The 26,866-nt window shown below is 52.6% G+C and overlaps 2 protein-coding genes across 3 annotated transcripts in view; both read left to right on the top strand.

The window, feature by feature from the left end:
- Positions 1-885: 885 nt before the first annotated feature.
- On the top strand, positions 886-5,419 carry ERAL1 (Era like 12S mitochondrial rRNA chaperone 1). Of its 2 annotated transcripts, none has more exons than XM_035561202.2 (11): positions 886-999; positions 1,319-1,471; positions 1,552-1,679; positions 1,771-1,848; positions 2,020-2,066; positions 2,422-2,483; positions 2,941-3,053; positions 3,423-3,812; positions 4,295-4,444; positions 4,720-4,800; positions 5,105-5,419. In XM_035561202.2, exons 1-11 carry the CDS (start codon positions 909-911, stop codon positions 5,225-5,227), a joined length of 1,416 nt encoding a protein of 471 aa, XP_035417095.2. In that variant the 5' UTR covers positions 886-908; the 3' UTR covers positions 5,228-5,419. The 2 variants fall into 2 exon arrangements, with proteins under 2 accessions (XP_035417095.2, XP_050570733.1); XM_050714776.1 differs by having other exon boundaries at positions 5,046-5,120.
- Positions 5,420-7,559: 2,140 nt separating this feature from the next.
- Positions 7,560-26,866, top strand: part of FAM222B (family with sequence similarity 222 member B) — a 35,378-nt gene continuing 16,071 nt past the window's right edge. The window contains 1 exon segment of the mRNA XM_050714768.1: positions 7,560-7,634. The gene's annotated coding sequence lies outside the window, so the exon portion shown is untranslated.

The raw sequence follows: 26,866 nt of genomic DNA, 5'->3' as shown, positions 1-26,866 counted from the left end.
GGCTCCAGGGTGCGGGGTGGGACAGGGAACCCTACGGGGAATTTGGGTGCAGGGGGTGCGGGCAGGGTGCTGGGAGCACTGGGGTGCATCGCAGGGGGCACTGGGGAGCACTGGGAGGCACTGGGGTGTGTTGCGGGAGACATGGGGAGCATTGGGGTGCATTGCAGGGTGCACTCTGGGGTGCAGTGGGGCACTGGGGTGCATTGCAGGGGGGAATTGGGAGCAGTGGGGTTCGCTGGGGAGCACTGAGGGGCATGGGCTGGGCTGCAGGGGGTACTGGGATGGACTGGGGAGTGATGCAGGGGGTACTGGGCATTCTGGGATGCACTGAGATGGACTGGGGAGTGCTGCAGGGGGCACTGGGCTGGACTGGGGTGCACTGGGCTGGACTGGGGAGTGCAGCAGAGGGCACTGGGAAGGACTGGGGTGCACTGGGTTGGACTGGGGGTTTCAGCAAAGGTCATGGGACTGCATTGTAGAAGACGCAGCGCACACTGGGATGCACTGGGCTGTGTGGCAGGGGACACTGGGCACACTGGGCACACTGGGGGCACTGGGAGCGCTGAGAGCACTGGGCACACTGGGGGCACTGGGAGCACTGGGAGCACTGGGAGCACTGGGAGCACTGGGCGCTCCGGGCCGTGCCGCCCTGCAACGCTCGGCGGGGCCGGCAGGGGGCGCTCCACCACACGCCCCGCCCCCTCTCTCTAAGCCCCGCCCACACCCAAGCCCCTCCCACTCCCCGGAGCCCCGCCCCCTCCCCCAGCCTCCCGCTTCCTCCCCACAACCCCTGGCGGCGCAGCGCGGCGCTCTGGCCCGCTCCTCCCCGTCTCTATGCTCCCCGTCCCCTCTCAGCCAATGGGGACGGGCGGCTGCAGCGCTCCCGCCCTGCCCCGCGGCGGGGCAAGATGGCGGCGCCCGGCGCTATGGCGGCGGCGGGCAGGGCCCTGAGCAGGGCCCTGGGGGCCGCGGCGGCGGGGGCGCGTCCGAGGGGGGCAGGTGGGGGCCGGGAACCGGGACCGGGGCTTGGGGCCGGAACCGGAACCGGAACCGGGGCCGGGGACCTGGGGCCGGGGCCGGGGACCGGGGCCGGGGCCTTGGGGCTGGGGACCGGGACCGGAGCCACCGGGGGTGACCGGGGCCGGTCCCGGTCCCGTGTGTGTGAGGCGGGGTCAGGCCGCAGGCGGTGCTCCGTGTCCGGCCCAGCGGCCTTCTGTGAGGGAGCAGCGCTGCGCGGGCCGGCTGGGTTTCGGAGGAACGGTCCTCCTCGGTTTTGGGGCGTTTTCGGAACGATTTGGAGTTTTTGCTGCTTTTTCAGCTCGTCTCCCGGAGAGCCGCGCCCTCAGGGCCGCCCCGCTCGGTGCCCGCTGCAGCGGGAGCAGCTCCGCGCTCGGCAGCATCCTGGGCATCCCCGCCGAGAAGCCGGCCTGCGCCCTCGGCCAGCACCCGCCGCCCGTGGCCACCAGCAAAGGTGAGCGGTACCGGCCCGGTGCCGTCCCTGGGGCTGTCAGTGGGGCTTTAGCAACATTCGGGCTCCTTCTTCCCCCCCAGAGGAGCAAAAACGGCTGTTGAGGGACCGGCCTGACCAGCCCCAGAACCCCAAGGTTTTAAGAATTGCCATCATTGGAGCGCCGAATGCCGGGAAGTCCACGCTCTCTAATCAGCTCTTGGGCAGAAAGGTAATGAACGCTGTGTTACAGCACCAAATTCACGCTGCTAAATCCCTTCTTTCGCGTGTTCTGGATGCGTAATGCTTTTACCTGCTTACAGGTTTTCCCTGTCTCGAAAAAAGTGCACACAACCCGATGCAAAGCCCAGGGTGTCGTCACGTATGAGGACACGCAGCTGGTGAGTTTCCAGCGCTGCCGAAATGATGTGCCTGAGGCAGCAGGGAGTGTTAGCCAGATAGCGAAGGATTTTCTCATTTGTATCTCTTACGCAGTTAATCGCACAGATAAAAGTTCCAGTTTTGCCGCTAGCTGCAGGCAGACTGACAGGATCTGTTTTTCCTCTTTCTAGGTCATTCTGGACACGCCTGGCCTCACTAGTCCCTTGAAAGCCAAAAGGTACCGCTGCTGCTGCAGGGAGCGGTGGGGTTCTAGCCGAGGCTTGATAGAGCAGAAAGTGATTTCCACTGTGCAAGTCTGTAAGACAGAAAGGGCAGGAACTTCTATTTTTAGCCTTGTTTTGGTTTCTCACTTTTTTAGCGTTGCTATTTTGGTAGCACACAGAGCCTGTAGAATCCCTTGAGCCCTGTTGTGTTTGATTCCGTGTGCGCGTGCAGTGAGGGCTGTTGTAGCCAGCAAGGCAGCTCTGCATGAGCTGGGACGACGGAAAGTGCTGCTTCCTCCCCTCCAGGGGGAAGGAAGATGGTTGTCGTCCAGCTCGTGTCTGGCTTACCCATCTGCATTTGTCTTTCAGGCATAAACTAGAAGAGGCCATGCTGACAGACCCATGGGACAGCATGAAACATGCAGATTTAGGTGGGCACTCGAGTTCCTTTGCATCAAGCCACACCCTTTATCTGCCACAGAAACTTACAGCCCTCTAACTGCGGTATCTGGGTGCCTTACTGGGCAGTAAAGGCAGTCCTGGGAGTGTGAACTAGGAGGGAGGAGGGAAGGGCATTGAAAAAACTTGAATTATTTCACCAAGGGAGGGGATTAGCATTGTCTGATGCTAAGGTCTGAAGCTTGAATTAATATTTGGACGTGGATGTTGCGTTTTAGAATGTGTGATGTCTTTAGGACAGCAAGTATAAATTGGACTTAGTGTTTTATCAGTTGAAACACTCCTTTTTGGTTCCGTCTGCTTGCTGTCCTGTAGAAGAGGGAGGAGTAGCAGGAGGAGGGAAACGATTCAACCACAGGCTGTAAAGAAACTTTAAACTAAGGTTTTGGAAAATACAGGTTCGTTACATTTTCCTCACTTTCCTGGCAGTTCTGGTTTTGGTGGACGTGTCGGATCACTGGACACGGAATTGTCTGAGCCAAGAGGTGCTGAAATGTCTTTTTCAGTTTCCCCACATCCCCAGCGTCCTGGTTCTGAACAAGGTAAATGAGGAGCTTGTTTGTCCTGCCTTCTAGCAGTAGGTCACACCGGTGTCTTCAGACAGTACCCGGCATCAGCAACGGTGTGTTTTTGGGTCAGTGAGACGGGGTATGTCAAAGGACACTGGTTTTTCTCTCCACTGCAGAATATTTGCGTGTTTTTGTGTCTGTGCACTGCAAGACAGAGTTTAAATCAGCCTGGAGACAATAGCTTGTCCGACAGTGTAGCTGGCCAGCTGTCTGGTTCGGCTGCAGATGCCTTGTCCTGGTGCAGCTGCTGGCCCTGGGGGGATTCTTCCAGCTCCTCCAGAGCCAGTGCCCAGATGCCAGCCTCATTTAGGACAAATCTGTGATACCTCTCTCTCATACCAGGTGGATCTGCTAAAGAAGAAGTACATCCTGCTGGAACTCGTAACTGAGCTAACGGAGGGAATTGTAAATGGAAAGAAGCTGGAAGTGAGGTCTCCATTTAAACATAATTTGAGTTCTTCAGCAAAAGCTGTTCTTAAAATCACTCAGGCTTCTCCACCTGAGAACAGGGCCCACGAGTCTCCTTGTCTGCAGGAAACAGTTAAAGCCCAAGAAGGCTCTAGCTTGGATAGCAGCAGTGACACGAGGGCTTCTGAGTCCGGTCTTGTCACAGAAGCACAAGGGCCAAAGCCCCATGAATGCAGAGGTCTAAAAGATAGGAAAGGTTGGCCACGCTTCCAGGAGATCTTCATGCTGGCAGCTCTCACTGGAGAGGAGGTGGATACGCTGAAGGTAACTGCAGTCTGAATTGCTGTTAGGCTTTGAAACACCTCGTGGTACCCTAGTGCTTCGTACTGAGCTGCTCCTCCTGTGAGGAGCCAGCAGAGCTGCTGTCCTTGGCCTGGGGTGGGCCCGTGCTGGGGGAAGAGTTCTCTTTTGACATCTTCAGAGTTTTCTGTCTTATTTGAGGCTCCCCAAATAGCAGCCTGTTCATAATGATGGATGCCCGATGCGGTATTATTCAGCTGCAAGTAGTACTATAGGCTTTTGTAGCTCATACAAATGACTTGGGGAGGTGTGACCTTTGGCAGCGTTTGAGTTTCAGAAGCTTCCCTTTCTCCATTCCGTGCCAAAAATACTAAACTACTGCCTTGGTGTCTGGCTAGCAGGAGCATCCCCATAGTGACTCACTCCGAGAAGAGCACAGAGGTTTGTGGTACTGCAAGGATGGTACGTGGCAGCTAACGGGTGTGATGGGTGTTTTGTGCTGACAGCGCTACCTCCTGATGCAAGCCAAGCCAGGCCCTTGGGAGTTTCACAGCGGGGTCCTGACCAGCCAGTCACCTCAAGAGATCTGTGACAATATCATCAGGGAGAAGATACTGGAGTACCTGCCCCTGGAGGTGCCCTATGGTGTGACTCAGGTGGGAAGCGTGTGCAAGCGGACTTGCCTTCAAGCTATTGTGTTGGCAGTGTGATGAAAATTCCTCTTTTTGAGGTTGTGCAATCTGCCAGACCCTTCACAGGCCGCGTGAAGTGGCTTGGGACTTGCACGTCAGGCAATGAGACCCTTTGCATGTTTTAAGTGGGGCCACACTTGTGCGTGTGCCAGGGAGCTGAGCTGTTGTCTGTGAAAGAGTCACATTTGTGGCTCCTGAGATCCTGTGCTGACCTGCTGGGTTTGTCCTTGCTGTTGCAGGTGACAGAGCTGTGGGAGGAAGGGCCAAGCGGAGAGCTCGTCATTGTGCAGAACCTCTTGGTCCCAAGAAAGTCTCATATGGTGAGTAAGAGGAGAGAGCTGGGGAGCGTGAGATGAGGCTGCCTAGCTCCTGCACGTGTGTACCCTTGCTGTGTTGGACACCTCCCTCAGCTGTGGGTTGCGAAGAGCCAGGTCTGTGACAGTCACAGGCTGTTCAGTAACAACTTGCACCTTTCTGAGGCAATCAGTTGCCCGTGGTTTGGTCTTAGGACATCTCTGGCTGCTATATTCTATACGCTTCTGTGCCTGCGCTGTCGTTTTCTTAGGTGACTCCTCCTCACAGGAAGAATGAGAGTGATGGTGTTCTCTCTGGGTTTTAATACAGATGATGTTGATTGGAAAAAGAGGTACGGTTATCAGCAGGATCGCTCAGGAGGCTGGCCAGGACCTGATGAACGTTTTCCTCTGTGATATCCGCTTGAAGCTGAAGGTGGAGGTGAAGAGTTGAACTCTTTGAGTAGGCTTTGACAGCCGTTGAGCTCTGTGGTCATGCAGAGAAACCGGTCCCAATTCCTGCTGCAGGTATCTTAACGCCTTTGCTCAATCCAGAAACAGGAGGATGGAGTCAAGATAGCGGGCTGAAGTAGAATATATTATTCTTTGGGGAATGGCCCAAACGGAAATAAACTCTTCAGATCTTCTACAAGGCCTTATCATATGGAAATGGGACGCACATCAGAGAACCCGGTGCATTCTAGAACCACATTTGCAGAGCTGTCATCTACTTGTGGGCTGTGTCCCACATCCTTGCTGCCAAGTGTTTGTGGCTGGAAGTTCAGGATGACTTGAGTCAAGAGTCTGGCTCAAAAAGGGAAGGGTGAATATTGTGATTATTGTGATTCTTCAAAGTGTGGGGGAACATCTCCTGTCTTTTAGCAGACAAAGGGCTGCAGTGAAGGATTGTTAGCGCACATTTATCATCTCTTCTGAAGGTTGAGTGATGCCACCCGTGGTAATGCAGGAGGAAGAGGCTACCCCCAGTCCACGTGGTGTTCTCATTTCTGTTGTGCTCCTTGCCCTGCACCCTGTTCATGGTTGTGAGTAGAGCTGCGTAGGGAGTCAGTATTGCCCAGGGAGCTTGAGTTGGAAGAGTTTGCTGGCTAGCAGAAACACTCTAATAATGGGGTGTGGCAGAGAGCTCTGAAACTCTATAGATCATAAAGGCCAGTGGTTTCCAGCTCCTGTGTTGGAGCTCTTGCCACAGGCATGTGTGCACCTTCTCTTAGATGACTGCCAGCTATGTCTTTCAATTTGACCTTTTCTATTTTTTAGTTAGTGAAAACGTGTTCCTTCTCTTTACCCTGGCATCCTTCCCTTCAGTTTCCTAGGCAGTTCACTGCTCCTGGCAGGTGGTGCTTACTCAGGAGGGATGGGTCTGGTGACACCCTCTTCTGAGTGGATTATTGAAGAAGCAGAGAAATGGAGCCCGGACCGTGATCTGTTCTTGGTGTGTATGCGATCTGCTTCCCTGACTGCTGATGAAGGGAGCAGAGAGATCAGAGAAGGGCTCGCTGGATGCACAAGCATTTGCTGGAGCATGTTTGTAAGAAGGGCATGTAGAGCAGGGAATAGGTGTCTTCCTGCCTCGACACATCTTGGTTTCGGTGCCCAGTGGTGTCCTGGCTTTACACCCATTTGGGTGTTTGGCTAATGAATGAATGTTGAGGGATTTGGTCTGAAGATGCCTCTAGCAGCATTGCGTAGGTGCTTACTTCAGAAGGGCTAGTTAGCCATGCAAAAACAGATGGCAACCCTTTTCTTAGGGACTCGAATAGTTTATTACAGGAACATTACTACAGAGTCATTACTCTGCACCAGGGTTGCAGACTGGAAGTTAGAGACCATCAGAGCTAAAGAAAAGGCCAAAGTTGGGGCAGCAGCTCAGGCTTGGTAGGTTGTTGAGGATGGAGAGCAGCTGGCATGGGTCAGGGTGTGGGCAAGGCTTTTGCAGGCTGAGCGAGTGGTGCTGGGGTAGCTCAGTGGTGCTGTGCGCCACTTTGTGTGTGGGGCTGGTGTCTGTGCACTCAAGTTCAGTCTCAAGCTTGAAGTGCTGAATAGCTTCTTTCTGGAAATTGGGGTGAAATCCCATGTACTGTTACAAACCAACACCTCTGGGCTGAAGGAAGAGATCTGGAAGGGTCTTCTGGGGGTTCCTGCCTGGAACCCAAACCCATTGAGGTGACATTGGTGGTAGGGTGATGGTTGGAAAGGACCTCCAAGATCACCTGGTCCAACCCTAACGATTTTATGATTCTGTGATTCTACTCTGTCACCACAAGGCCTCTGTCCCCGTCCCCCCGCAGGGAGCTCTGCTTTACTTCACCAGCACTGCCACCAGCCTGCACCTGACCCACCCAAGGCCACCACAGCTGTCAGCCACCTGAAGAAGCCCTCAGCGAGCCAACACGCTGCCTGCCTGGATTCCCCCGTCCTCACCCCTCCGCCCTTCCCTGAATGCTTCCACCTGCCTTCTGTACTACCTTTCCTTAATTTTTATTAAAAAAAAAAACAACAGCGAGCCCCATTTCTGTCACAATTCACACATTTTATTCCTTAGCTCATCCCGTACCCGTGACGAAACGCATAACCCCCTCAGCCCGTGCCCCCCCCCCCTTGATGGCGGCCGCGCGGTGGCGCTGTAATGGCGGCGGGGCCATGGCGGGGGGGGGGGTGGCGCTGTAATGGCGGCGGGGCGGGGCGGCGGGGGCCGTTGGCGGGCGGGGCGCATGCGCGGCAGCGGCTGGCGCAGCCACCACGGCCGGGGCGGGCGGCGGCGGCGGCGGCGGCGGGGAGCGGCGGGGCCGGCACGGGCACAGCGGCGGCGGCGCCATGAGGCCCGGGCAGGGGCACCGAGAGTAAGTGCGGGGCCTCGGGGGGGGGGGAAGCGGCGACTTGGGCCTTTACTCCCTCCCCTCCCCCCCCCCCCCATCGCCTCTTTTCCTCATTGTCCTTCCCGGGGTCCCCTCCCCCTCACGCCGGTCGGCGCCGCCCCTCAGCCGCCTGTCGCGACAGGGGGAGTGTCGCGACAGCGCGCGCGGGACAAAAGGCGTTAAGGGGGCTGAGCCCTGAGGTTTAGTGGGGGGGGGGGCGGTGTACGGGGACTGAGGGCCACGGCCTGGCTGAACCGAACCGAACCGAACCGGGGGGGCCCTGCCCGCCGGTACCACCCGGGGGGAGCTCAGCGGGGCCGGCCCCACGGGGTTGAGCCCCCCCCCAAAGCCCGGTACCCGCCTCGGGAAGGGCCCGCACGGAGCGGCCCGGCCCCAGCGGGAGGCCCCGGGGCTCGGTTCCGGGGGGGGGGGGGGGGCACGGCCCCGGGGCTCGGTTCCAACGGGGGGGGGGGGGCACCCCCCGGGGCCCGGTTCCAGGGACGGGCACCCCCCGGGGCCCGGTTCCAGGGGGGGGCCACGGCCCTGAGGCCCGGTTCCAAGGTGGGGGCACGGCCCTGAGGCTCGGTTCCAAGGCCGGGAGCTTCCCCCCCCATCCCCCCCCGGGGCTCGGTTCCAAGGGGGGGGGGGGGCCAGCCCCGGGCCCTCCCCAGTTCTCCCCACGCTGTCGGTGCCCGGGGAGCTCGCAGCGATTCCTTTGTGCCATCGTTCCCGAGGCCGGCAGGCACCGGGGGGAAGCGAGCGAGCGAGCGAGAGCGGCTTCTCGCCAGCGCGGTTTTGCAAGAGCTATTGTTAACGCCGCCCTGGTCCCTCTGATTTCCTGCCAGCCCTTTCTGGAGCACCTGAACGGGAAACGCGCCGAACGCCGAAGCGTGAAGGGGGAAAAAAAAAAAAAAATAATGCAAAAACACACAAAACCACGTCTTGCGGAGGTGCACCGGTCCGGTTCCAGCCTTCTCAGCGAGCAAAGTACTTAAAAGCTCTTGGCTGTGCAGCGTGTGAGCCCCGTGTGGGCTGGCGGAGGTGTGCTGCCCTCGCTGACATTGCCTCTCGTGGCCCGGTACCGGTTGTAGGATAAATTCCATGTGCAGCCTGGTTCCGGCATTGACTAGTTCAGTAACACTTCACACTCACTTTTTGTGACGGTCCTAATCATTATCGTTTATTTTTATCGCAATTGAAGTCACAAGAAAACGTAAGCTCGCTTAGAAAACTTTTTCCCGTAATACTTTGACCTCTTTGCTGCAGAGACGCGGTGCTTTGTTTTCGGGGTAGCTGTAAGAGAGCAGCACCCTCGTGCAGCGGAGGAGGCAGGGTTCCCGAGCGACGTCGTTTGTGCTGGAGCAATGGAGATGACTTCGAATAACTCCTCCCGGCTGTGCCGGGCTTCGTGGGTTTTGTGTACGTGCTGTAGGAACTTTGTCTGATTCAGTCCTGTGACTGCTGCTGCCTTGGCAGGAGGGGAGCGGAGTCGTGATGGTTGCTTTTTCCTCCCAGCGCACGTGTTTCTGAGCGGGTCTTTTCCGCCTAAATCTGAACTTGTTAGAGTCCCGCATTAGTCATTTCACGTGTATGGGAAGCAGCAGAAGAGCACTTGCAGTTTTTCATCAAAAATAAACTTAGAAAGCAGTCCGTAGAGGGAAGAGCCATCATGGACTAAATTCAGTGGATGTTTCATTCTTTTCTCTTCTGAAAACACACGTGAAAGCCGTTCTTGTGGGCACAGATTACAGGATCATGCTGTCACAGAGGCCGGATCCTCACGTGAGGCTCCTTGACTCGATGAAAGTGGAAAGGGCTGATGCTGAAAGAGGTTTAAAAACGTGAGGAGGAGCGGAGCTGCCTTAGCTAGGAAGTGCATTCATTTAAGTAGATTTATAAGGCAGCGGGGAAGACATTGTTGAAACATATTACGGATATTAGGGATGAAGAGAACAAGGTCTCACCGCCTGCAGCAGCCCGAGGAGCGAAGGATGCAGAAGCAGCAGGCAGGTGGGTCTGGAGCAGTGCAAAGCAAGTCCAGGGGGTCTGAAAAGGGGAGAAAAAAGCAGCAGCAACGGAAAGCGAGCAGGGGAGAATTGACTGTTCGGTAGGTTTTGGTAGAGGAGGTTTTGGATCAGAAACAAGTATGAGTCAGGACAAAAGGAGAGTGGGATTTACAATAAATATAGGATTGTTCTGCAATAAATACAGCTTTCAGGGGGAAAAGCTTCCAAAAAAGAAAGGCTTTATCTGTTTTTCAAGTGCTGTTTACACGGTGCGGTTGGGTAGAATTTCTGAGGCGAGGAAATCAGAGATTGACCCTCTTCGGGGAGAGTCAGAAGCAGAGCTGGAGCTGGGAGATCGGTTGATGTTTTTCTGTACATTAGTACAGCTGTAGTTTTTCTCTGCTGTTTTAAGAAGCCACAGTGAGTTCAAGTCTACCCGGCCTGATGGTCTAGAGAGGAAAGATGCCTATCAGTGGAACCAGAATTAAGCAAAACCAGATAAATCTGACATAATGGATGACACGGGAAAGATGACTGCTGAAAGGTGCTGGCATGTTTTCTGGGCCTTCATGCTCGGCGTGCGTTTTATTTGTTGCCTTACGTGGCTTTTGAAGTGTAAAAAAAAATAGATCTCGTTTTGTGCCGAGATGAAAGAGCAGGCATGTGCTTAAATCCTCACAGGGCGCAGTTCTGCTTTGGAATTGACGTTAAGCAGTGACCTTACTTAGGGCACCCGCTCTCATTTGGGGAATTTCTCGAGTGAATAAATAATGCACTTAGCACCAAACGAATACCGTTTAATAAGATGGTATTTTTGATCCCCCCTTTCAATTCACTTTGCAAACAGATTCACGCTTTTTCTGCTTCAGCACAGCCTGAGGTGCTCTTGCTGTTAATAACATCAAAAGTACGTTGGAGAATGTCCACGTAGGATCGTCTTTCTCTCCAAACATAAAATTAAAAACCCCTTTTGTTCTTTGTAACTTGGCTATCTGCCGTAATTTCGGTCTTATTTGTATTTGTTTCAAGCTGTCCTCTGACAGATACACCGCTTTATCTACGTTTGCTTCTGGGAACTGTTACCGGAGATGAAGAGGAGAAGTAAGGATTCTGTCAAGGAGTGAGGTATCTGTATTTTCCAGAAATGCAGACTGCTTTAAGATGTATGCAAGCTTTAGCTTGCGTTCCCAGCTGCACGCACCGAAACACCGGGACGTGGGATGGAAACTTTCCTCCTGAGCACACTTTGCCTTTCCCTTCCACCGTGGCTCGTCCATTCACGTTTATTCTTCCCCGTTTTTGCCCTTGACTCGGTCCTGGCTGGCCCACGGGGATGGAGAGGGCAGAGGCACGCTCCTGCCACCCCAAAGCCTCTTGTCCCCCAGAGCCCCTAGCAGGAACGTCCCGCGTCCGTGCTGCTCAGCACCCTCATCTGCAGCACGCGAGCTCTGGTAGCGAGGGGAGGCGCTGATTTATGAAGATGGGCGATGAAGTCATGTCCATTTCGCGTTTCTCTAAAGCCTGGTAATTTCCAGGATTCCAGGATTTATGGAATTACTAACCACCCCGCCGAGAGCATAGCCAAAGCTCGCCTTGCCTGATTTATCTAGCAGACGGCTGGAACTTCTAAATAACTGCCTTAGGAGCACGTAGCAGTTCGCTGAGACACTGCAGCCACCGGCTGAGTAACAGGCTGCCGGTCCCTCGGCCCGCTGGAGCCCCCGGGGTTGGTTTTGGGGTGAGATGCTGCTGGAGGTGAGGACAGGTTTCGGAGTCTTGTGAAGTCGGTAAGGGACTGCATCGCCCCACCGCGTTCAGCGCTCATTTGAAACTTTTTCCGACTGGAAAGCGAAGACTTTCAACGTGTTGCTTGTGCGATGTGCCATTTCCCCATTGTATTTGGTGGCTCGTGTTAAAATCTTAGCCATGATGGGCTTTGTGAGCAATTTTTAATTGCACATCGTCAGTTTGAATATGAATGCTCGAAGGAGTTTGTCACACTATTCATCTTTTTTCTTTCTATAAAGAAATTGTTTTCCAAATACTGAGTCAGCTGCTGAGGAACAGAGGTACTAAAAAGGTGCCCTGCTGATTGGGATCCTCGCAGGTCGTTTCTAAACGTGCCCAAAGATATTTTCCCGTGGATCGCGTTCTTCAAAAGCTAAACTTCCTATCCGAAACAGGAGCAGCTTGGCCTCAGTCAACCTGAGCCTGGTTCACTTTGGGACTGGCAGAGGCTGGCGGGTTCTTTCTGCCTCTTTCCGTGCTTTAGGCTTTTGATTTAAATTGGGCATTTTATAAAAGCAGTGACGGTGGCACACGGCTGATCCGGCTTTATAGACTCTGCAGACCCCTTTCCAGTGCAGTCTGTCTGCCATCACGCCTCCCCCCCTTGGTTTTTTCTGTGGTGTATTGTTGGGATTTTCTCCTGTAGTGCTCGGGAACGACGCTCAGTTTGTGGATTCCCAGCACGTAACTCGTTGATGCTGTGCTTGACGATTCGAGTTTCCAGGCTTTGTGAAGAAAGCGGTGATATTTTGTTACCGGGATAATCTCACGGGAGTGTCATTTGGTGGGGCGAAGCTTTAAAGTTTTCAAATCACGCAGGGCAGCGTCCTACCGTGGATACACAGAGCAGCTGAACCGAGCTGCTGGCTTATTTATTTGTCTGGAGATAGCCGAGCTGCTCCAGGCTTCTAACGAGATGCGTTGATGGGCATACTGCAGGGAAATGTGTTAGAAATCGGGATTTCTGTAAACACAGCGCATCTGAGACGGGGCTCGCAGGGAGCTTTTGTCGAACGGATCCAGGCGCCGGATCCTGCCTCCGGAGGGAGCGGATCCTGAACACCCCCAGCTCGCAGCCGGTGTGTGGTGAGTGAGGATTTGGAGTTTCTTGTGCCGCCTGTAGTGATGCGATGAAGAGAAGGTGAACCAGGCAAGCGAAGCTATTTTTAGTATTAAAAAAAAAAAACAAAAACACTCCAAAAGCGATCCAGCAGGCGATACGCTGCTGACGTCTGCAGCGCAGACAACCCAATTACGGAGCTGTATATTGTTTCCAGCAGGATTCTGATTGTTTCTAATTCGGGAACCACGTGAGAGCGAGTGGAAATAGGTGAGGTGACGCGCTTTGCTGCTCGGAGCCCGTCTCGTATTCACTTCTTCTCTGCAATTTCGCCTCTCAGACTCGGGCGGTCTCCCCGTCCTGTGCTCCGCAGCTAGGATGGGAGCCAGGCTCTGCCTCCCCCCTAATTCCGCCCTCTCAGGTGGATGGAGGCAGAGAAAAATCACTTGGGGCTTTAGGGAGAGCACAGGGCAGCGGAAGAAGACATGGTACGTGGTTTTGTATGCTCTTGGCTGCAGAAGTCAGTACCGAGCGCCGTGGGTTTTGTTCGTTTCCTGACCCCCCCCCCCCCCCGCATCCTTGGCTGTATCCTGCGATCCCTCTTCTTGCTGTCAGCTTGCTTAAAAACTTCCAGCGTGCCTTTCAGAGGACTTGCGTCTCGCAGCCCTGCCCTTTCCTGTGGCTGTTGTCTCGCCGCTCGTTTTGTTCCTCTCCGTAGGCAGCTCCTGCGCGCAGAACGCTTTGAAAAGTGTCTTACGATTGCTGTCTCGAGCCAATCCCGTAAATAGGTATATTTTAGATTCCATTGGATGGAAAGGGCCTTGTGTCAGCCTTTTCCAAAAAAATGGAAACTCCCCACTCCCCAGAGTAACTTCTTCCTCTGCTGATCTATTTTTTTTAGTATGGAATGGGAAAAAAAACAAAACACCTGGGAAGGGGAGCCCTTCGCCCAGGTTATTGTTCCACTCTCCAGCAAAGTCATTCGTCTCGATTCTTCCTTTCATTCTGTCACCGTTTCTCGTCGCTTTTGCTTTGGGGCAGAGATGGAGCAGCCTTGTCTCGGCGTGCCATTCCCCACGGCCCTGCGGGTAACGCCGGGACCCTCTGCGAGGCGAGCGGGGCTGGCCTGTAGCAGCGGTAACCAGCCCCATTTTCCTCGAGTTTATTCCTATTCCTTGAGTTTCAGGAGGTAAACGAGGACCCCGAGGACGAAGCCTGATGGTTTGGGGAGCAAAGAGGCATTTAGGGGATAACGGAGGATGCTTTGGCTTCGTTCTGGAAGGGAACCGTGGGCATTTGCTGGCTGCCCTTTATCCGCTCCCCAGCCTAGTCTGCGCTTCCAGGAGAGCCGTCAGCTTTTGCCTGGAATGGGCGATGTGTTCCTAGAGCTGGTAATTCGTGCGTCCCTCGACTTCAGGTTGTTCACAACTGGGCTGAGCATTTGCGAATGAACGTGGAGGAAAATCAAGAAGTGAAAAGGCCAAAGCGGGCAAGGGAGAGCAGCTCTCCCCAGTGCCTTTTTTCCTGGTGGCGCCATTGTCTGAGTTGAGTTCTTCTCTCGGTGGTTAAATTTAGAAGTGGCTTGGTTTTGGAACAAGTGACTTTTAAGATACTTTCCTGGAGATTTCTGGGTAATGTAATCCCAGGGAGATTCGATGCTCTGCTGCTCTCATCTGTGTTTAGATCCTTTTGCAAGACTCCGGGGTGCAGTTTCTCCCCATACTTCCCCCAGTATCTTCTAGAATTTCGTTCGTTTGTTTCTCAGTCAAAGCTCCCACAACATTCCTGAAGCCTCTTGTACCTTGCCATCTCTCCTTTCTCTTTATGAACAAGCTGGTATTTATCGAATTATTGCTTTGTGAAAATAAGCCAAACGTTTCTAAAACCTAAATTCAATTCCTGTGATGGATCTCGTCAGTGCCGGTTATTTAAATGCTCTGAAAATGGAATATGTGTGCTTTAAAAGGTAGTCTGAATACTATGGTTAGTATTTCTGATGTATATTCTCTCTTATTTACTACTCATTTCCAGCACAGCTTAGCTTAATAGTTCCGGGCATCTTCTTGCTTACAGCGTGTCAATTAGCCAAGTTGCAGATGAAGGACAGAAAGGCTTCTCCAAATGTGACAGCGTGCTATACATTTCAGCCACTTAAAATTCAGCCAAGGCAGGGGAGAATTAAGGTTTTCCATACTTCCATCTAGCGTGCACGAGGGAAATTGCACCTACGGTTGAAATCCCAGCTGTTGTAGTGGTTCCTCTTCAGCAAAGATCGTATCGTTTGCTGGTCTTGGTTAGTCGGTTGGTGCTGAAGGACTGTGTGGCCTCCCAGGGCTGACAGATTTTGGCTCCAAGTAGCTTCGTGATGTCCGTTTTCGCTTGTCCTATTTGCTGCCCTGTTTGCTTGTCATCCCGTGCTGGAGGTTGAGCCGCTTGATTTATGAATTATTGCCGCTGAAATAAAATTAAAGCGGTTGCTCAGTCGTTTAAGAGCCAATTAAATCTGATTTTATTCTGATGCAGCATTGCCCGTGAAAGCGCAGAAACCTCTGTCTGTGGAGGAAAGTCAGATCTGAAATGTTCAGTGGTTCTTTTTTTATAATCCACGTGTTAGAGCGCTCGGCTCACCCAGTAAAACCCACGGCAGCAGTGAGTTCAGATGTTAGAAGTTACTCCGGGGATGTCAGGAAATAAAACGCAGATCCCAGTGATCCCGTGTGGACCCTCAGACGCGGCTGCTGGCTGAGGACCGAATTCAGCGAGGGTAAAGGAGTTTCTCTTGTCCGCAGCGCTTTTGGAGAATGTAATTTATTTACTACCCTCTGGTAGCTTTCAGAGATAGAGACGGGGGCTCTTCGGGGAGAGGCGGTTTTCCAGCTGTGGCCGTGATGTCCCAAGGGATCAGCGTTCCTCCTCGGTGAGTTTCCAGTGGCAGTGTGCTGCTGACTGCGAGATCCCCCACTTCCACGGGGTGTTCAGGCGGAGGTGCTTTGGGGAACGGTGCTGGGAACCTGGTAGGGACCTTGCTGCGAGGGGCTGCGCTATTTACCGCGTGGTGGTGGCCACCGGGCTCGCTCCTGATCCCCTGATGGGGCACGGCCACGCTGGTGGTGTCAGAGAACGCCCCGTGAAGCCTTACAGCCCTGTGTTGCTGGCAGTAACGACAGCAAATGAAGAAGGAATCGGGTGCTTTTCATTACATGTGACAATTAAAATGCGTCTCGACTGTGATGGTTCTTCCTAGGAGAAATGACACTGCCCATCCTGGTTTTATTTTCACCATTTTACACTACATATGATGTCTCCTGTGGGCCGGGGAGGTGCTGGCTGAGACTGTTTCAATATTAAAGGTCTGGTTTGCCGTCTTTTTTATTAAAAATAAATCAGATAGGATGCAGATACAATTTTATTTCTGCTAACCAGACAAGCCCGCACTTGCCGGCTCGCGGATTTGCGGCGTCTGTCTCTGTCAGGATCACAGATACGGAGAAAATGATTTATTCTGGTTTCCAGAGCTTCGATAAAACCCTACCTGGTTTTGTGCAGATGGCACCGAACAGATAACGCATCGCCCAGCCATTCGTGTAAAGCACCGTGTGTTTGTACCAGAGCCCGAATCCTCGATGCATCGGTAACACCGAGGTGGGTACTACTGTTGTACCGGGCCCTTCCTTCAGCTGGTGGAATTAATTGCCAAATGTGGAGCGAATTTGTCCTTCAGCCACCCAAACACCACACAACACACGACGATCCTGCACAGCTCCCTGCTGGGAACCAGTCGTGGCACCGAGCGCCCACCTCCAGCCATGGTGGTCAGAGGAACCCGAATTCCCCCCTGCAAACCCCGGCCACGAGGTCTTGGGAGTCATACGTTGATACCCAGAGAGGGGCTTTTGGGGTCGGGGATGGCAAATCAGTGGGGTGGCGCAGGGCAAGAGCACGAGAGCCCTCGGATTTTGGGCTCAGGGCAGGCGTTCGGGGGGTGCCTACTGCTCTGCCCGACCTTTTCCTAAGATGCTGTAGTAGAGCACATTAAGGCAGCTTCTAACGGTGGCACTAATTCTAAATAAATGTTTACTAAACACCATTAATGGCTTTAAAATGTTTTAGGAATACTTATTAGACCTTCAGACTCGCTCGGTGAAGGGAGCCCGTCTCCATGGGGGGCTGCCATTTTAGTGCCTCCCAGCAGGAGGCCTATTTGGCTGATGCAAATTAGGTTGGGGAAAGTAGGCTAGGCCACGAAAAGTATGAGAGACGGTGAAATTTTAAATGTTTAAGGTGACTGTTTTTCAAATTATTAACATTTTTACCATCACTTAAGTATGACGCTTTATTCCCTTTAATTCTCCCACCCTCGTTCCTTGTTGCAGACAGCCTCAGCTCCGTTTGCCTTTGCATCCGCTCCTCAAAATGGAAGCTGTGGTCCATTTGCTGTTTTATCCCCAGCAAGGTGCTTGGAAACATCGCCACGTGGTGTGATTTGCTGTATAATTAGAAATGCAGATACAGATTTTTTTGTTTTGTTGTCGCACCGTGGTTAATTTTTTCTATTCTGTTAACATTAATGGGGACTGAAGGTTAAACTTGTCTTATGTAAACTCCGGGTATTTGCAGGATGCTTGCTGGCAAGGTGATTAATTCTGGCAGGCAGAAAGGGACGCGCTCGCAAACGGGTGAAGATCGGCGCCGGTACCCAGAAGACTGGATCTCAGGAGAGAGGGCGCTGGGATTTTCAGCGGGATGATGTGTTTACGGGCTCCACCTTCAACCCAGCTCCTCCTGGCTGGTAGCAGCAACCCCAAAAGCACCTGGAGAGGGGGTTCTGCTCCTCCGGGCTCCCTGCGGGGCAGCCAGAGGAGGCTCCTCTAGCCCTCGCCGCGGATGCGATGGAGAGCGACCTGCCCTGTCCTCGCATGCATGAGGGAAGAAGAAGAGCAGAAGGCAGGCAATAAACCCACCGTGCCACTGAAACCCAGCAGCACAGGGGTGTAGCCGCCATCCCCACCTCATGCTGAAATAAAGAAGCCTTTCCGAAGTCTGCGGGGGATCCCAAAGCCTGTTGCAGGGTGGACAGGTGCTGGGCAGCACTAACAAGGGGCCATTCCGTGGTGGAGCGGCTGCCCCGGTGCCGTGGGACGGGCGGGGTGACGCCGAAGTGCCAGCGGTGCTGTGCCCCGTCCCCATCTGCCTCTGCGTCCAGTTCCTCCGGGCAGCGAGTGCGGCAGTGAAGCAACACTCATGGCACCTTCCAGCTCAAAGGTTTCATTTAGTCTTCTTCATTTCTAGTAGAAAATTGATATTCAACCAGCACGTTTCCAACGTGTCTTTGCCTGCATGGAGAAGGACCCCCGAGTCGTGTTCGCATTGGAGAGGAGCGCCGAATCCTCCCGCGGGGGCTTCAACCCTAGGGCTGTCACCGTCAGCAGCGCCCAGCTCTGCTTTAACCATCACCGGGCGCAGCTGGATTTCAAACACGTGTCTCTAAAAGTCGTGCTCTGCAGCAGGAGGCTGTTTGTATGCCGTGCTGCTCGGATAAACGTAGGGGAGCTGGGGGTTTCCGTGCGGAACAAGTGCATCGTGCGATGATTAGCATGGAGCTGACCCCACGGGTGTCTAGTGGACAGTGCTGAGGGCCGAATCCCAATTTTATGGGGACTTCAGTAAATATTAGGTGAAACGATTCAGGGTTTCTATTAAAAGCCTATTTTTAATTGCTTTTTTCTCTAGAAACTAGTGAGGCAGAGCCGCGTGAGGGCTGGGGCTGTAACTTTGCTGCAGTTTATGTCCCGTAGCCTCCAAAACAGTAAACCCGAAACAGGAAGGTCTGCTCTGCGAGCTGATGGTATCGTTCTCGTCGAGATAGATTCTGGGAGAGCAAGCTGCATTCCTTAGCTCTTGCAAACCTTTCTAATTGTTTTTTTTTTTCTCCCAACCTTAGCCTGATACTATCTTGTAAGTAATTGTTGCATCATGCTTGCTTTATCCTCCACTGGGAAGTGAGATAATTGCTTTCTACTTTTTAATGGGCAGCGTTGGGGAAGCCTGCGAGCTCCGAAGTGCAGATGAGCAGTGCAACAGCTCTCGCAACACTCGCACGTTTCTTCAAGCTTTCCTGAACCCTGATGGGCAGGGAAGGAGGAGAAGGGAGGCACGGCCGGCAAGAACCTTCTCCAGAACCGAGCAGCAGCCGTGAAGTTACTCGGGGCTTCAGACCCTGTCACAAAAGGAAAGCCACCGGTCGTGATGTGCCTTGTATTTGGGGACGTCTCCTCCGTGGGAATATTCAGCCAGACTTCCCTTACGAAGTGGTATTATGTGAGATTAATTATTCATAGCCAGTTTAATTCTTCGTTCTTGCATATTTAATTGTAAGAGCGTGCTGGATGTCGCAGTGATTTCCCAGAAGAAAAAAGGAAAACCATGCAGGTATAGGTATATAGTCTTAAACGTGTCCGAGCTCAGCTTTGTTGCTTAATTTTGGAGCAGAATGGGTTAGTATCAGATGTTTCTTGTGGGGAAACAATGATGCAGAATCACGATTTCGCTTAATCTTTTCAGCTGAGTTCTTGAAGTTGAAATAGCTGGCTTGAGTTTTGCCGATGGCACTTCCGTTGTCTTGCTTATTTTATGAGGAAAAACGCTTAACGGGAGGGAGAACGTGACTTGTATTTCCTTCGCTGAAGGGGGAAAGCTTTATCAAAGACTTTGGAAGTGCCTATCGACTCTTTTCAGAAGACGAAGGAGGGGAATAAGATTTTCATTGATTTTTTTTTCAGCAATCGGAATAGCAATGCCAAATGCTCGTGTGATGAAGGTTTTTCTTGAAAGACTGGGCTAGGCTCTTAGTGCTCGAGGTGAGAAAATACCGGGGAGATGTTTTACCATTCACCTTCTGATTTGCGTTGTCATCCTTCTGGAGCTGCTTGAGGCTGGCGAGGCGCTGGCTGGAACCGAATCCCTGGCGCTCGGAGGGCAGGGTTGTTCTCCGCCATTTACCGTAGGAGTCGAAACTTCTGAAAAATCTGTTTACAATGTGTCTGAGCCGGCGGAGAGAGGACACAGCAGAGACTGCTATCTGTTTACTGCTCGGATAAGGAGGTGGAATAGATTGCTGGCCTGTTTGTGAACTCTGCTTAATGAATGGTTGCTAGGCAAATTGCATCTCAATCAGTTTAATCCTCGAGATGTCATTTACAGGTCTGCTCTTTGTGAGGCCGGGGCTGTGCTCTTGCACGCCGCGCGGGCCAGAAATTGCTAGCAAAGCAGCTTAGAGCAGCGTGCTCAAAAATGCAGCGTACACGGGATGCCGGGCGGCCCGGTTCCAAGCAGCAGCCGTCGTAGGGCCGTCCCTTCGCGGCCACGCGCCGGCCGAGATGCTCGGCGACGCACGGGAGGCAGCAGCGGCAGCCCCGGCACCTCTTCGGGGTCGGATCCGAACTCGTCGGCGCTGGATTGACGTGAAAGGAGATGTTTCCAAACGGGGACCGCGTCGCCGCCTGGATGGAAGGTATTTATGTTGAATTAGCTCAGGGTCCCGTGTGATTTCGGGGTGTGTGCGTGGGACGTGACGAACTCCGGCAAATAGCTGGAGGTGAGAGCTGGTGTTTACTGCCTGGAGGCTGGGACTGGCCTCAGTGACCCACCTGTGATCGGGAAAGGGCACGGGACTGTTGCATGAAGTCTTCAGCTGCTGAAACCGTGGACTTTCTCCCTCCAAATCAGGAGAGAACCGAGTAATTGCATCTGCCGGCATGCTTTACCTTCATACTACAGGCTCATGGGTTAGTCCGAAGGAAAAACTTTGCTAACGTAGTTAAGCTTTAACAGCCTCTTTGTCATGAAAGATAACAAAATACGTGTTTTATTGGGTTTCCCGCGACAGAGGTTAGTCTCACTGCAATCAGAACGTTGTTCTCCGCATGACTACACCTTCCTCTCGATTGCAGTACATCCTCTTTAAGCTCTGGGTCGTGGCACCGAGCGCTGTAAACGCAGACTGGAAAAGACTGGACTTGTCTGAGACATTTTGGAGGTGTTTGTGGTGGCTGCGCGTTGATATGAAACGTCCTTTGTGCGGCACGGTTATTAAAAGTGCCAGTGAAAGCATCGCACACGAGGGCCTTGGCACTGGATGTGTGCAGCTTTTGTGTTACTCCGAAACACTATTAAAATTTTAGGGAAAGATCGCATTAAAATGTGGGGAGCACACGCAGAATATTCCACCTCGCTCGCCAGCAGAATGACAGCAGTGCTCTCGCATCTTGCTGCCGCCGATGGGAAGGGGAGTGCTGAACAGAAGACTTTGTGATCAGCGAGTGCTTTTCATGCAAATGAAGATTTTTTTTTTTTACATGCTGCTGAATCAGGGGCTTGTGTAGCGAGCGCGGCGCAGAAGTGATAAGATCACTTTGTCATAGCTTGAAATTCTGCCCAGCGTGTCTTTCAGACCGCTGAGACGGGCGAGAAGCACTCTCGTTAGGAGGGCACGCAGCAGTAACTGGTATAATATTTGGGGCAGGGCTTTTCCTTCACGGCACGCTCTGTCCTCGGTGATCTGCCACGTGTCGCCAGCCTTTATTTCGAAGCAGTGAGGAACTGGGACGGGCGGGTGACCCTGCGCAGCAGCAGAGTCGTAAAAGCTCCGGTTCCTGCTGGCATCCCGGTGCTGCTCGTGCCTGAACGGCGCAGAATTTCATCTTCAGGAGCCACGAGCCTTGCTTGGAGGCTCCGCTGGGGATGCGCCGTGTCGCTGAGCCTCGCGCTGGCTCCGCACAGGCTCTGCCCGTTGCGCGGCTGCGTTTTCCTGCAAAGAGCACCCGTCCGGGACCGCCTCTGTTGCCTTTCCCTTTGTATTTATTAGCTAACACCATCTTCCCTACGTCCTCCTTTCATGCTCAGAACCAGTTTGGTTTAATGAGGACTGTGGCTGCCAGCAAGCAAATGGATGGACGTGGTTAAACCGGGCGTCTAAACCTCCCCCTGCAGATGGGTGGCGTTCGGCATCCTGATGTGACCTTGGGAGAAGTTCTCCGGCGTGTTCCTTTCCCTCTTTATTTATCTCTCTTGCCGTGTAGCAGCTTTTCTTACAGAGCAGCGTCTGAGCTATTGGAAATCTGTCCTCGCTTCTCTTCCGCTCTCCAGAGACATTGTCAGCATAACACCCAAGCTACTAGATTGAGGCCTGAATATTCTTGCTTTCGCACAATCAGGAGGCATTCACTAAAGGAGCAAGGTGGGAAGGAGTTTAAAGATGTAGGGCTGAGATTTTTAGACGCTTTTCAGCCCGTGATTGTGAATAGTCTTGGTGAGGAAGGTCAAAGACTTTCTTCACGTGAGATGCCCTAGGATGTGTGCGTGGAGCATCCATCAGGAGGGGGAAATGCCATCAGTTTTCAGTGTGGGGCTGTTCATACTTGGAGGTGTCAGCTGGAGAGCCTAGGAACAGATCTGCTTCTCAGTTTTGTGGTCACTGATTCCTGCCCTTCTCATCAGGACGTCCTTTCTGACCCTGCATGTTCCTGGAGAGTTTCAGAGCGGTAGGACGGAACCTTTTTCCCTTTTTTCCTAGTTTTCTCATGCAAATTATGGTGCGGATTATTCAGTGTTTAAAATCTGGTTTATGCTGGCTTCTGAATTTCATTTAAAACAAACATCTGGAGAGCTATTTGATCCCCTGCGCGCGACTGTTGTCTGCCTCACGTGTTAAAATGACTTCCGCTTCATTTTTAGCGAAAGGCAAAGAGCTTGATCATGCTAGCCCAGAGGAAACGGCTCACCTTCTGCAGCCGGTAATTTCCACAAGCACACAGCCGACCCGGCAGGTATTCATAACCCTTCCTATCAGGGAGGGTGGCAGCTGTGGCTGTCTGGTTCTCCTCTGCTGCCGTTTGGGGCCTGCAGGAACCTGTGCTCTGATTCGCACTCCACAAAGCCTGGTTCTCCTGTGCCCAGCGTGGATCAGAGCGGATGCTCTGGGCGAGGAGAAGGAATTACCTCCTGGTAATTCTCAGCGAGCAGCACAAAGCCTGCCTCCGGAGGGTTGTCTCACACCGCTGCTACCTCGCAGTCGGATCTGGGGAGCAGAGTCGCGGAGGGAGGAGCAGGGTGTTTATCCAAATAGCCATTGCATTGTGAGCATTTTTTCTGATTTGTCAGGAGCTTGCTCCTCTGCTCTTCACTGGAGACTTAAAGTGTGTGCCCCTGGCGAGAGTGCTGGGTACATGCTTCCTGTGCCTTTCTTGCTTTGAAATGGGTTCCTGTTGCTCTTTGGCAGACCCTGAAGCAGCGATCTGTGGAAAGAGCGCATTCAGAGCTAGGGTGACTTTACCTCTTTGTTTTCTCTCTTTATTTATGCCTGTATGGGATCAGCTGGTCCCGCATTATGTGTGAAGTAGTTAAAATTTAGCCTGCATCTGTAGGATGTGATTTCCTTCCCCCCCCCTCCCCATCCCCAGTTGCTTTGATCAAATCAAATAAAAAAGCAGCGCTTTCATTTCTGGTTCTGTAGTTTCAAAGACAATCTCTTGACATGCTCTAGCAGTCTGGACCTGAGTCCTTTTTTTTTTCCTTCCTTCATCCAAAGTCTCACTGTGTCTTGTGCCTTTCTCTGTATCAGCAGTTAGGATCTGCGCTGGCTTTTATCTGAATCAAAAGACAAATGGAAGAGGGCAAGACACTGCAGGAACGGGGAGCAGACTCACATGTGCAATGGAAATATGTAATCCTTACATTCAGGCTGCCATATGGAGGACAGACCGACTTCTCTACTGAATATGTGGAGCCCATGCTTCCAGAAATGTGAGTTTAGATTTCAGGCTTTGAAGGCTGGTTAATCCCCCCAGCAGCTAATACCGACATAAAATGCTGTGATGTCAAGCCTTTCCCTCTATAAACGCTGTTTTTTTGTTGTTGCTGGAGTTGTTTTTATTTTTTGCGTATGTCAAACGTACAAAGCAACACCGAATTTGAGAAATTAGCATTCAAACGCTCCGTAAGCACTTTATTTTTGTCTGCTGTGTGAGCAGCCGATCACGTTTGGACTGAAATAACACCGAGATGCCGCGTCCCCGTGCGGGTCAGCGCTGCTTGGCCGTGAGGCACAGGAGGAGAATCCAGAGCTTCGTCCGGCGTCCTAAAAACACCCTCCTAACCTCAGTCCTGGAAAACCACATCTGCCAACCTGCTGCTAGGCTGTACCCAGGGTGAGGATCCCGGCTAAGCCCCAGGTCCTACTGACGTACCCCGTTCCTCAGCACGATGAGCGTCCTGGTCGGCGTCATCCCTATCGAAATCCAAACTGTGTCTGATGGCATTTGTGATTCTGCGGCACGCGTTGCTTTTACAGGGCTGTAGCGCCTTAAGCAAAGCGTGCTTCTCTTTGCATTAAGGAGTCGGATTGAGCTATTCAAAGCAGGTTGATAAATTGCTTTTCATTTAGTGTCTGAGTGCCAAGGGGTTCGCTATGTGTTCCAAGACAAAAAATACATTAATTACAGCTTCTGCAGAGCGTTTATCAATCACACAGTTATAAACAGTACTAATGCAGTTAATTGAAGGTAGAAAAATTTACCTTTTAGAATTCATTGACCGCAGCTAGCTTGGTTACTCCATGGTAGGGAAGAGAGATTGCCTGGAAATGAAGCCACCGTTGGGGGATTGCCTCGGTGACTTTCCGGGGTACGCGCTCGGGCAGGCTCTCCCCCCTGCAGCCAGGTTGTGCTTACCCTGCCAAAGGATGTCGTGGTTACAGCTGCATCTGTGGCCTGTCCGTGCACTTTCTTTATCACCATCTCTTTCTTTTTTATATACGTAAAAAGGCAAGTGCAAAGGGGGAAGGACACACAAGCAAACAGAAGGCTCCTGCTCACCTGGAGTCAGTAAACCTTGCTGTGGGAAAAGAAAGCCCTTTGAGCGTAAGCTTTTGTTCACGGTGATGTGTTCGTGGCTGCTCAAAGAAGTAGGTGAGATCGCTCGGAGCTGTTCTGTGGGGCCTGCAGACAAAAATCTCTGGTTCTTGTGCAGGGCGGAGCCTTTGAAAGTGCCTTGCACGCTCATGTTGCTTTCCCCGTGGCTGTTTTGAACTGTCAGCAGTGCCGCTGGCCACTTTTCATCCTTCTTGGAAAGGCACCGAGCAGAGCACGGGCTGTTGTACGGTGCCTCACAAAGAACGCATTTCTTGTCCTTTTTTCCGTTGAGCTAGGAGATGGCCTTCGAGTTTGGTGGCAGGTTGGTAAGGACGGCAGGTCTGTGTCAGTATGAGCCATCAGGGCACTGGTACCTTGTCTGGAAGTCGGTAGGAAAACACGGCAGCATCTGTCCATCCCCTCCGTGTGCCTCTGGCGGCTTGTGTTGGCTGCTGGTGAGTGCTGTGTGCTTGTGTGGCGGCTTCTGTTCGAGTTCTTGGAACGCTTGTCGTCTTCACAGCAGGGCTGCACGACATCTCCAGCTAAAGAAGAAGGTCTTATCTCGCGCTTGCAAACGGTCGTGGATCTATCTACGAGCTGATTCGGCCGGGGTCCGGCAGGAAGCCCCGGCACCGTGACGGCTTAGATGCACATCTCCAGTCCTCTATCTCAAAAATCGTCTGTACACGCCTCTGCTTTGTCAACGGGTTGCTGCCATTGCACCATAGGTGGGACCTTAGCTCGGTAGCCAAACAGCTAAGCCCTAAGCCGAGCGGCTCGCAGTGCGAGTGCACAGGGCAGAAAGGCACACGTGCATGGCCAGCGCAAAGCGGAACCCGGAGCCCACGTGCGACTGGCCGCCGTGTCCACCCCGACACCTGCTCAGCGAGTGAGTCACTTTTTTTGTTCTTAGCACGAGTTCCGTTTTGGGTTTTGCATGAAGTGCGACTCGTTCTGCCTCATCTTATTTGCAAATATTTTCTCGTTTTCAAGTGAATCTATTTTTAAAACGGGACTCGAAACGGAGTTTTCAATATCTAACACATCTGGCTTGCTCTTTGTGTGTTGCGTATAGGTGAAATTTGTTCAAAGATAGCTCTGAAAAAATATTAAATAATCAGCTTGTACGAAACGGAGGAGGAGAGCTACTTTCCTGCTCGGGGAACTGTCAGACTCTCTAACTTCTGATGATATTTTTAAAGGACAAACTGTCGTTCCTCTGTCCTGTGCAGCCATAAGTACTTCTGTAAGTCCCCGTTAAGACTTTAATTCTGGGCTGTTACAGGATAAAGTGTGGAATGAGAGAAGCTAAAGATAATGGTGAACTGTGCAAGGCAGCCACTTGGAGAGGGAAGTATTTCACGTTTCCTTTCCCCTTCGGTGGCTGTCTGCTGTGCTTAAGCAAAGCTTCCTTTTCAGCTAGGCTAAGGCATGTGGTCCAGCGCTGGTGCAGGAGAAATCGCGAGGGAGGCGCTCTGGATGCTGCCTGAGCATGCACAAGGAAGCACACAGCTCGTGCATGTCCTTCGTGGTAAAATAAACCCCAAAATTACAACCTCCTGCTTCTCCCGGCCACCTTAACGTGTGGGGAAGGGGCACGTAACAGGCACAGGGCACACGCGTGCTGCTGCTGAGGTTATAACGGCGAGCCCTCTGCTCTGGGAAGAGGGTCAGCCTGTAGCTGGGTTTCTTATCGCTTGAAGGCAGAAGGAAGTCGTGCACGAGAAAGGAGAACGTCTGTTGGTGAAACATGCCTCCGCTGGGCTGTGCGTGAGCAGCATCCTGGAGGCTGGCTGTTCGGGGTGTGCTTCGTGTGCACGTCATCGGGGCTAACCTAAATACCCCTAAATACCGGCGTGTAGGATTCCTGCGTCTGTTCTCCCTGTTACAGTAGGGATGGTGCTCAAGCACGTAGGAGGAACGTAGCTTTAGTTTGCCCTGAAGGTAATGGATGCTTTTGAGGAAGGAATGTTTCTTTGCTCCTCTTAGTACCTCGTTGAAAAAAGTGCTATTTTCGGTGAAAGTTAAGCTTTATGTCTTCTGAAAATAAGAATCGAAGCCTAATATCCTGGGCAACTCCTGACGTTGACGACAAGGCTGTATTTACCCGGCCCCTGATGTTAACTGCTGCAGTTCAGCTGTTGCAGCACCCTGTGCTCTCTCTCCTAAATGACCGTGCAGGTTTATGCGCTGCTCAACATAGCTCGGGTACACCCCAGACTGCTCCTGCACCCCCGTCGCCCGCCAACACAGCGTTAAAAGCCTCGGAGCTGGAAGTTACCATTTAAAAGGAGAAGGAAAATTAATTAAAGGTCAGAGTGCTTTAGTCTAGTGAAAAATTCAGAGGAGGCAGATCCAAAGTTATTCAAATCCCTTTTGAATATGGGCTGATTTTCCTACTTCTTGCTCGAGTTCCCATGGCGAGGGCAGTATCTCATCTGTCTCGTAGCTGACCGC

Source organism: Cygnus atratus, chromosome 20 (assembly GCF_013377495.2).
Source record: "Cygnus atratus isolate AKBS03 ecotype Queensland, Australia chromosome 20, CAtr_DNAZoo_HiC_assembly, whole genome shotgun sequence".
Lineage (NCBI taxonomy): Eukaryota > Metazoa > Chordata > Aves > Anseriformes > Anatidae > Cygnus > Cygnus atratus.
This window is presented reverse-complemented; position numbering and strand designations above follow the sequence as displayed.

Excerpts from the sequence above, each read along its gene's own strand:
- ERAL1 (XM_035561202.2), top strand. The coding sequence starts at position 909 with ATGGCGGCGCCCGGCGCTATGGCGGCGGCGGGCAGGGCCCTGAGCAGG. Across the intron at positions 1,000-1,318 it reads GGCGCGTCCGAGGGGGGCAG|CTCGTCTCCCGGAGAGCCGC; the intron begins GTGGGGGCCGGG and ends CTGCTTTTTCAG. Across the intron at positions 4,801-5,104 it reads TCCCAAGAAAGTCTCATATG|ATGATGTTGATTGGAAAAAG; the intron begins GTGAGTAAGAGG and ends GTTTTAATACAG.